Genomic DNA, 9,442 nt, shown 5'->3' with positions numbered 1-9,442 from the left:
CACCAACACATCCAAATTATTATCACACCATAAGATGCAGAGGTTTGCAAGTTGGAGCATAGTGATCTTCTGATAATTTTTCTTTTTAATTCAGAATCACAGGTGTAGATGTGTTGCATTCTTATCCCCATGTTTTGGAAGGTTTTTTTCTTCCATCATCCAGCAATGTAATTCCTGTTTTCATTAACTGGGTGAGATATGTTTCAGGCTGCTTCTTTTCCTCCTGTTTGATAGTCTGAATGTCTCAAATACAGGTTCCTTTTCTGCTAGAAAATTATTAAAACCAAGAATCTATTGTTCACTGCACGGAAACAAACTTGCAGGTATTCCTTCTTGAAAAAAAAAAAAAACAACCATCTGCAGCTCCTCCAGATTTTGTCTCTTTGCTATAGTTTTGGCTTCTTTGTATCTACCTTTACCCTACTTTTGCCCTGAGCTTGGAATTCACAGGGCGGCAATTCCAACACAGATTATACTTGGTCTCAAGATAAAAACTTGTTAAAAAGCTTCACGCAACTCTAATTCACCAATAAGGACTGTGGAAGGTAATAGTTGCTCCACCCATTATCCAAAACCCAGTCAGAACCTCTGAGAAAATCAGCAGCCTCCTTTTTTTGACATGCACACAAATGGACAAAAAGACCTTTTTTAGTTGCTGAACAGTCTGTTATTGTTTCAAGGTCCCAGTACTGATGATAAATAAACAATCATTGTTTTCTAGACAGCATCTTTTGTCTTTCATGTTTCTTCCATCCTGATCCATGAACACCACTTATTCATAAGGCATGGGCTGAACTCTGTACTGGCTCATGTGCCTTTAGTAACAGTAGGATTCAGACTCAGACTGAGAATTTTGAGGCTTTTGTCCTGGTTTCAGCTGAGATAGAGTTAATTTTCTTTCTAGTAGCTGGTATAGTGCTGTGTTTTGGATTCATATAAGAAGAATGTTGATAACACACTGATGTTTTCAGTTGTTGCTAAGTAGTGTTTATACTAAGGCAAGGATTTTTCAGCTTCTCATGCCCTGCCAGCAAGAAGGCTGGAGGGGCACAAGAAGTTGGGAGGGGACACAGCTGGGACAGCTGACCCAAACTGGCCAAAGGGGTATTCCATACCATGGGATGTCATGCCCAGTATATAAACTGGGGGGAGTTGGCCTAGGGGGATCGCTGCTGGGGAACTAACTGGGCATCGGTTGGTGAGTGGTGAGCAATTGCATTGTGCATCACTTGTTTTGTATATTTCAATCCTTTTATTATTATTGTCATTTTATTATTGTTACTATTGTCTTTATTGTTTTCTTCCTTTCTGTTCTATTAAACTGTTCTTATCTCAACCCACGAGTTTTACCTTTTTCCTTCTGATACTCTCCCCCATCCCACTGGGTGGGGGGGAAGTGAGTGAGCGGCTGCGTGGGGCTTAGTTGCTGGCTGGGGTTAAACCATGACAGCTTTCTACTCTATTCTTCTAGGGGAGAAACATTTCTACAACTCTGCTGTTATTAATGCTCTTTGTGGGGCAGAAAGTACTGGAGATTTAGTACTGAATCCATTGGCTGGTTGTATACACGACCTGTAGACAGACACCCATTTGCCCTGTGTCTTATATCTGTTTTGTCAGTTGTTTCAGAGAAACTAAAACAATGTCTAAAATACTCAAAAAATGTAAAAATGTTTTATTTTAAATGAAAAAAATCTATGCTTTATTTCACTTTTTTTATGATCTGTAAGGTCAAAGGGTGGATAAAAGGTGCCCTTTAGAGGCCATGGCTCTTTAACCCATGAGAGAAGGACTGTATATAAACATGGCTCAGTCTGACATGATGAGACGCAAACTGAGCTAGGGAGCAGGCAACCTACACCTGCATCTTAAGCAATACTGAGGGAGGGAAGCTGCCCTAAGCCCAAAGAGTTGCCCTGAGGCAGAGTTCTCCTTCCCACCTGAACTCTGGAAAAAGGAGACACTCTCATTCCTATTTATTACCTTCTCCTACTTGTCAGAGGAAAGGGCTGTTCCCTCTTCTCTCCTGTACCATTGCTCCCATGAAGAGTTTCACAGTCCAAGATAGCCAATCACTCATGCTGCAAGTTGCAAAACAGTAAATCTGCTGCTGAAATCAATACAGTGCAAAACCAATCAGTTTTATGTAGAATATTTTTATTATTACATTGATAGTCTCTCTTAAATTAACCTGGGCAGTCCAAGCACATTCCCAAGGAATACATCTTTTCCCTACACTACACACAGTAATGGGAGGAGGGAAACAAACTCAGCAAAACTTTATTTTCTGTTGAGGAGATAAAGGTTTCAGTTACCAATTTGTAAGGTACAGTAAGGTATGTATGCCATAGGGAATGATCAGATATTCAAAATTATCTGTAATTATTTTCTATGGGATACTTACTGATGAGTAAACGCTGACTGCTGGACAGTCCTGTTGTGGGGTAGGAGAGTGGCTGGGAGGTATTTCTCTGGATGGTGACTGCTAGCAATTAATACTTGCTGTGGTGCTCGCTCTTTGCAGACTTGGAGTCACTGGCTGTAAGGAATTTATGAATTGCCCTGGTTCCAGGCTCTTCCTGCAAGTGGTGCTTCAGGGAGCCAAGAAGCAGAGCTGGAAAGGCAGGAGTGCCTTCCATGGCATTTCCCCTCCATATGTTTGTAAAGCATGGTGTGGGAAGAAAACACAAGCAGATCACCAGTGTTAAAGCTGAAGGCTTAAAGGGCGTGTGGACTGCAGCGCAAGGCTGCTTTGTGGGTGCTGAGCTGTGTGTGCAAGTAGAGGAGACGGAGATGCTTGTGGCTCGTAGCTTTGTCGTCGAGGTTTTCAGTTTTCTTTGCCATATGGCAGCAAGGCTTTGAAGATAGCCAACGAAGATCTTCAGGTATAAAAGTGCACCTACACATATGTGCGTCTAAATGCAAACATGCACACTCATGCATGCATATACAGAAACTGCTGGGAGAAACAAGACTGACTCTGTTTTTTATAAGCCCTTTGTTCAGCTGCTTATGCTGTTGCCAGCCTGCCCCTAAGGCTGCTGTGGTTCCGCATTCCCACGGGTGATTGCCAACCCCCCCGTACACTTACTGCTTGCGCTATTTGTTGGTTGCTGCAGCAAGGTGGTGCTGGATGGAATATTTTTTTTCTGCTCCAGTCCTCAGAGTATCCCTGTTAAGGGACACAGAAAAGTTCATTCCTTTTCTTCAACTAATGCAAAAGCAGTTAAACATGATTCAGAACTGGGGCTAGAATCCTCAATTCTCTTTTACAGCCTCAGGGATTTGTGATTTGGGCCTGTCTCCTTAAGATATTACGCAAACAGAGAGTTAGAGAGTGCTGGTATGAAAGGATGAAATAAATGTTCAGCTGTTTTCCTGGGCTCTGAAAGTAGAAACATCTCTAATATCAATAGAGAAACAGAGTTCGTATAACTTGTTGAGAAAAATTAGGGGATTTGCTTTAGAAGAGTTTGTATTTTTCATTGCTAGTCATCTATCTGACAAGATATATCTCTTTTTTCTGTCCATGATTATTTTGCAGTTTATAATAATCAGTTGCACTATTTCTAAAAACAATTTTTGCTGTAAACAAGTACTGCTTTTCCACTGTTTCCAAATTCATAATTCCCACCACTGGGTTGGTGAATGACCTTTTCTGCTAAGTGGTCGGATGCAGTTGTTCCCTGACTGAACAATTTAGGATTCTCGCATGTACTCAGCACTTACATGCACACACATGCATGAACATACACACACATACACACAAATTAATATATAATTTACCATCAAAAATGAGCCACACTGCTAAATTCAGCACCAGGTATGTTTTAATGCACCTTCCTCCCTTGCCTCAGGGGGATTCTGAAGCATGGGTTTAGATGACCTACGTTCAAGTGATAGAACCAGGAAAAATGTGTCATCGTTAAATTAAACAGGGCCTTTGTCTTGCCTTTGACTCTGCTGAGGACAAATCCATGTTCGCTTCAAAAAACAAGGAGCAGAAGCAAAGTCATGTGTAAATAATGAAAGATTCATTGCAGACTATTTGGGAAGGCAGCTCTAGGAAGCAGGGAATATGTTCACAGGCATTGTTTGCTGCTGGTGTTCACAATGCCCTTTGTCTTCTGCAAATGTTATTGTGATTAAAAACTGGCTCAGCCAAATGAAGTGCATCAGACAGTGCTTATTTACAGGAATATTTGGAATGAATAATATGTGGCATAATTTCTGAAGGCTGACAGTTATGAAACCTCTTTCTTTTACAGAGGGCCTTTGCATCTCTTTATAATATTCTTTTACTGGCCAGCCAAAATATGAACATGTTTCCCTAGCCAGGAAAGCAGCATTCTCCAGCACATACACATAGGTATGTGAGCATAAGCATAGTATACTTCTGTATTGCTTATAGGAAACCCACAGGATAAACAAGGGCATGTCTGTCTGGGCTGTACAGCAGACTCCCTTCTTTGCCTGTCACAAAGTATGCCTCCACGCCAGCACAAAAATCAAATTCCCAGGACTGACGATAACATTTTTCCCCATTTAACATGGAACTATAAAGTGGATTCCACAAGAGGGAGCTAGAAAACAAATAATCTTTCATGAAGCAGGCTATTAAACTCTTTACAGAATAAAGTGGTGGACGTGCTACATGTGTCCCTTATCAACCAGAAGAGGTGGCTGAGCTGCCGTTGCATCAAGTCTCCCACTATGATGGCTCTTTGTTGTATGGGAACATCAAGTCGTGCTTCAGGGCTTTGTAAAGATTGACAAAGGATTCAGCCCAAGTGTCTTTCTGGTGCCCCCGGGACTGAGCAGCCCTGTAGGCCGTATAGACCATGGTTAGCACTGTCCTTTCAAAGTCTTCTTTCTTGAGGGCCTTTGGGTAGGAAGACAGCCTGCTAGTCAGCCTGCGGATCTCTGTGATGCTCTTGGGGATAATCTCATTGCAGATGGTGTCAAACTCAGCAGCCTTCCTCAGTGAAGCGAGCTCCTCATCTTTGATGGAGATCCTCTGACCTTTGTCAATGTCAAGCTCAGCTAAAAGAAACTGGTACAAAATCAGAACACAGAAAGCTATTTATCTTCTCCAAGAGACTCTAGGCAGAGTAAATGTGAATTAACAACATGTCCTTAGGTCTTTAATTTAGGTCAAATGGAGACAAAACTCTCATTGCACTGGCTGGAGGTGGGGCAGACTAGAAAGTCTCCAACTGAAAGGTGGACTCCTGTGTTCCAGGATTTCTGTGTCTGTGTTCCAGGACTACCTGGGAAAACTAGAGCCAGGCTATGGGGAAAGGAGAGAGGAAAAGGAAAGGGCAGGTAGTCTTCTGTTATCCAAAATAGCCATGGGTGGCTGCTGGTGCCACATGGGGATTAGAGAGGTGGAGGCAGCAGCACAGCTGGGAAAGGCCGTTTACCCTGCCAGGGATAGCGGTGGTGGCCTAGCTCTGTGTCCCAGCCCATCTGCCCTGTTTGGACATCCAATCCCAGTTTCTCAAAGTGTGGGATAGATAGATTTGACCCATGCACCTTCTTCAGGTGGGCCGCTTTCCCTTAGCCAACCATATGACACTGTTCCAGACTGTGTGTTACAACTGCAGTTGCCACTGCTGTGAAAGAGGGGACCTGAATCATTCTGAAGTGAAACAGTCATGCCCCTGAGATTACTTTGCAATGACTGATATTTGTGGCTTTAATGATTTGAACAAATAATTTGGGACTGAGACTCAGACCAAAGAATTTAAATGCATTGTGTTTTTAATATGTAACTGTTCCGGAAGAAAGTTACTTTCAGTGGAAAGGCATTTGCTCTGGTTTTCATTTTGCCTGTCAGTGAGCTAGAACCCACATTTGAGGTACTGCAGGCAACTGCTGCCTGCTTAAGTGCTGAAAGAGCCGAGTTTGTAATGTATATGTCTGTTCCCTCCTTTCTGGTGAGCTATTACACAGTCAGCAATGGACTTACTGCTGGGATGAGTACAAGTGACATGAAAACAGATAATGGATAACCCCAGTACGGACAGTAACCCCAGTCTTGGTTAGAGCTTAAAGTACCATCTGCTCCCATATACTGAACCTCATAAAGCAGGACGACATCTTCCAGCGAGTTTTGTAGCACTGGGTTAAGGAAGGCAGCTGAGGACCTCTTGAATCGCTGAGCAGATGGGAAAAGCATAGCTGGAAAACAATAACAGGAAAAGAGAGGTTCCACAGGGTGGCAAACACTGAAAAGAGGAAACACTTTTCAATGGTAGATTCAACCAAAGAACTGCCTGTTGCAAAGACTTACTGTACAGTATGATTTCTCACTGTAAATAAAATGGGTGGCATGGACTGCTTTGACTATAATCTACTAGGGTTGGAGGTTAGCTGTTAGACACTGTATCTATACAGTGTCTAACACAGAGTGGTTTATAATGCAGGCCTGCGACTCTGAGGTGCAGACACGGTGTAAGGAATAATAATGATAAATGCAACATCAACATTGCCTGAAATACATGTTCTTCTCCTGGCTCTGCAAAGGGAAATCAATACTGACCCTCAACAAAGCCTACTTTCTTCAGGCCATTCTTCTACTGTCACACTTCTAAGACCCTACATTTCTCCTGGTTTCAGCCGTCTAAATGTTGATGTCTCCTTAGTTGACAGAGATACCTCCTCCAGAGGGTAGATCACCTTATCTGTCCTGGGCATAGATGTCTGGAAGGAGTGACTCACCCTTTCGGGATGGCTTTGTCTATTCATTGAGCCTGTTACCAGCTTAGACAAGACAGCTACATTCAATGAGGTGAATCCCAATTTATCATGACTTTAATACTTCACAGTGTTATAGCTACAAACAACAAAGTCTGCTATGATCAGGTATTTATTCACCACTATGAAGTGTACTACAGATATTGTCTCAGGGAAATGAGACAGAAAACAGACGTACAGCCCCTGAACTCAGCACCCCAGTGAGGTAGAGCATTTGTGGGATCAATGACCTGTACAGTCCAGAGTATAGAAAACATCTCATGCTACATTACAGACCACCTAAATGCTTTGAGTTACTAACCCCATAACTAGGTACTACTAAAAGGTGTAAGTTCTTTTCAGAGCAGAGAGGAAAAACTCTGTTTTGTTTAATGTTATGTGTGTGTGATTTAGATGTTGATGTTTAGGTAATCATAGTTTGGATTTGTTGGCTTTTTTCTAATACTCAGGAACAGGAAGGTTTTTTTAAAGCTGTGCTTTTGTGACTGTCAGTGTATTTCCTCATAAACTTTGCTTCTCAACTTTAACTGTTGTTTGCTAATAGATAAATTTTGAAACTAGTTAAAAAAAAGGAAAAAAACCACCACCTTTTGAAAGGCATTATGATTCCCCCTCCCCCAAAATTTAGAGTTCTACGATTACAAGTAACATTTAACAGAACATGCAGCTTGCTTTGAATTTCTGAAAAGTTTCATCCCACCCTCTCTCTACCAGATTTTTTTTCCATGAAATATTTTTACTAGATCAATTTTGTCTTGTTTTGCCAACGTTCTTGTGATGGGTTTTGCACGCTGCCTGTAGAAAACCTGAATGTCACTTAAAGCTCTCTCTTCTGGGCATGCAAAAAAAAGCTGGAGCAACTGTAATTATTTTATGGAAAAGTTGTCCCTGCTCCCTGACTACATGGTTCCTCAGACAATTTGCCTCTTTGATTACCCAAGCAGATCATGAATATGCAGTTCCTTCTAGACTCTGTAGCCTAAATGCAGTCCTGTTTCCTGGGCCGTTGCCAACTGTTGACTTTGTTAAAGTTTGACTTGTTAATGATATTTAAGTTCTAGCAAGGCAAAAAGAAAGAAACCAGGCCCTCAGAGATTGTGTTAATTAGGACCTTTACTATCTAGCATAAGGAAAATTAATTAGGATAATACTAGGTATGAAGTAATTCATGCTTGACCCAGCAAAGGGTATTTTGGCCTTGAATTAGCTAGGGAATATAGTATAGGTAAAACATTTTGTTGAATTGCAATAAACATCCTGCAGGTGGATACTATTAACTGTAAATGTATCCTGCAGGGACGGGTTTCAGGCATTTTGATAAGACACTTACAGAGCTAGGTGCTTCCTATTGGATCCATGTAAGTTTAGATTAAAACTTGTTTAAATAACTGAATAGTACTTGCAGGGTATGTGACCAAAAGCCTGAAGGAATGAATGTACCAAGTAAAAGAACAGAGATGTTGAAAAGGACTGTCTCTGCAGTAGCCTTTCCCCAGCATGATGCATTTACCACCCGAGCATCTTGTCTGGCCCAGCTGAGGAGATGGTGAGTTTGGGAAAGGTCACAAGCTGCCTGCAGGTTCTGCTCTGCGAGAGTGTTTGCCTGGCTGACCACTGGAAACTGGGCTATACCCATTTTCTGCTGCTGCTCCATCACTGATGTTCACCCCTCTTGCTCAGAGCTGTGCTGAGACACACTGGAGCTATTCCATCTTTTGCTCTTGGCAATTTGAGAATGCAATTGAGTGCATGTGAAGCACTTGAAACTTCAAGCACTAATTGCTGAGTAATTAAAACTTTTATTACTGGGCAATTAAAACTCTAATTACTAAGCAGCTGGCAGAAATCCAGTCCATAATGATGACGATTCATTTTTATGCCTTTTAGATGCCCTTTCAGTGGAAACAGCTTCAGAGTGCAGAGTACCACTACATATGCAGATGGTTTACATCTCAAATATTCCCTGAGCCATGGAAAAGGTGTCTGTGGCATCTTGCTTCAGTGCTGTCATGTTTATTGTCATCACACCCATCGCTTTTAGTTTTCAGGCCAAGTGCAGATTCCCATCATGGAGATGAGCTAGGAGTCATCAGATTCAGCCCATCACCACTCAGCCAGAAAAGCCTGAGTGATGGACTCGCACAAAAATGAATGCTATATTATCGATTTAGTACTGACCCGCTTGCTGAATCACAGGTAACACCTCAGAAAGCAGCTGGGGTTTCCTACTCACCTGTTCCCAGGATAACATGGATTAGATTAGGAGATTCAAAAGGACAAAAGCCTGAGCTGCTATATAGAATCATACAACGGTTTGGGTTGGAAGGGACCTTAAAGATCATCTAGTTCCAACCCCTCTGCCATGGGCAGGGACACTTTCCACTAGACCAGGTTGCTCAAAGCCCCATCCAGCCTGGCCTTGAACACTGCCAGGGATGGGGCATCCACAGCCTCTCTGGGCAACCTGTTCCACTGCCGCACCACCCTCACAGTGAAGAACTTCTTCCTTACATCTTACATATTGTGAGAAAGGACTTTGTATGCGTATCAGAGGCATGCGATCCTCTGTGGGGACTGGGCTAGCACTGACTCCCTGATGTCATTATCTTGTTCCCAAAACATATCAAACTTTGTTACAGTTCTTAGAGACTCTACTCAGAACCTCTTTCAGAGTTCATCTGTA

General features: G+C 42.2%; 1 protein-coding gene across 1 annotated transcript in view; it reads right to left on the bottom strand.

Moving 5' to 3' along the window:
• Nucleotides 1–2,138: 2,138 nt before the first annotated feature.
• Nucleotides 2,139–9,442, bottom strand: part of FAM180A (family with sequence similarity 180 member A) — a 30,418-nt gene continuing 23,114 nt past the window's right edge. Inside the window, exons 2-3 of the mRNA XM_030040938.1 lie at nt 6,083–6,183; nt 2,139–5,053 (exon numbers count right to left, since the gene is read on the bottom strand). Coding sequence (XP_029896798.1) covers nt 4,712–5,053; nt 6,083–6,183 — 443 coding nt within the window. The 3' untranslated portion in view covers nt 2,139–4,711. The remainder of the gene's footprint in view (nt 5,054–6,082; nt 6,184–9,442) is intronic.

This window comes from Aquila chrysaetos, chromosome 17 (assembly GCF_900496995.4).
Source record: "Aquila chrysaetos chrysaetos chromosome 17, bAquChr1.4, whole genome shotgun sequence".
Taxonomy (NCBI): Eukaryota; Metazoa; Chordata; class Aves; order Accipitriformes; family Accipitridae; genus Aquila; species Aquila chrysaetos.
Note: the sequence above shows the minus strand (reverse complement) of the source record. Positions and strands in the feature narration are given on the sequence as shown.